Raw genomic sequence first — 1,133 nt, 5'->3', positions numbered from 1 at the left:
ATTTAGACACGTTATTTCATATGGAACCGCTGGAACATCAAGACTGTTAAGAATACATATTGGAGGCAATGTATCTTGATGAAATTTATCTCGGCAGTATCGACACAGAAAGTTATATTCATTGGGTTTGGGAAGGCATTTTGCAAGATATTCCATGAAGCTGGTCCAAATCGGTCCGAGCATGGTTTTAGAAATTTCAATAAAACTGCCGCTCTTCTGACAACACAACTTTTCACAAGAAATACATTTGAAACGTGGGGTATCAATCATTCGTTTTGTGTAAGCTCTAAAAGCATGGCTATACACAGTTTGTATCTTATCTTCATTCAAAGTAATTTCTTCAGTATTCGATTTATTACAAATTTGAGCTTTCTTTTGAGCTTGATCAGAAATGTGGCAGAGTTTGATAACATCATTGCTGTTCAAAGCTTCATCCATATCGCACAATTCTTTATTAAAATTCACTAGACTGTAAAATAGTCTTTTAATATATCGTATTTTTGGAAAATGAGGGGCCAAAATTTCCATTGATAAAAATTCGGACTTGCATGATTTGGAGTTTATACAGGGTGAGGCGCGAGAAACAGAACACCTAAATAACTTTATTGGATTTAAAGATTCGGAGTTCGCAAATATCGGAATTTAAATGATTCGGAAGGGCGCCCATGGCTATCATAATATTATGACAACAACAACAACCTTGAGAATGGCCAAATTTATTAGCGTTGATTTTATTCGTGCACATATATACACGGCATAAGAATCTATTTAACATTCGCAATGTGCAATTCGATAGTTTCTGAAGAAAATTCTTTAAATCATTTATAACCTCAGGATCATTTGTCTTACAGAGATCGCTACAAGTCCAAGACTTTGTTTTTGTTCTTTTCTCATTTACTAATAAAGGCAAAATGATATCGTATTTTTGGAAAATGAGGGGCCAAAATTTCCATTGATAAAAATTCGGACTTGCATGATTTGGAGTTTATATAACAACCTTGAGAATGGCCAAATTTATTAGCGTTGATTTTATTCGTGCACATATATACACGGCATAAGAATCTATTTAACATTCGCAATGTGCAATTCGATAGTTTCTGAAGAAAATTCTTTAAATCATTTATAACCTCAGG

The 1,133-nt window shown here is 33.7% G+C and overlaps 1 protein-coding gene across 1 annotated transcript in view; it reads right to left on the bottom strand.

Annotated features, from left to right (window-relative positions):
- LOC112494451 overlaps positions 1 to 558 on the bottom strand; it is a gene marked incomplete in the record, with an annotated part of 4,541 nt that extends 3,983 nt beyond the window's left edge. The window contains 1 exon segment of the mRNA XM_025085665.1: positions 1 to 558. Coding sequence (XP_024941433.1) covers positions 1 to 528 — 528 coding nt within the window.
- Positions 559 to 1,133: the final 575 nt, after the last annotated feature.

This window comes from Cephus cinctus, unplaced genomic scaffold (assembly GCF_000341935.2).
Source record: "Cephus cinctus unplaced genomic scaffold, Ccin1 Ccin1_scaffold0516, whole genome shotgun sequence".
Lineage (NCBI taxonomy): Eukaryota > Metazoa > Arthropoda > Insecta > Hymenoptera > Cephidae > Cephus > Cephus cinctus.
Note: the sequence above shows the minus strand (reverse complement) of the source record. Positions and strands in the feature narration are given on the sequence as shown.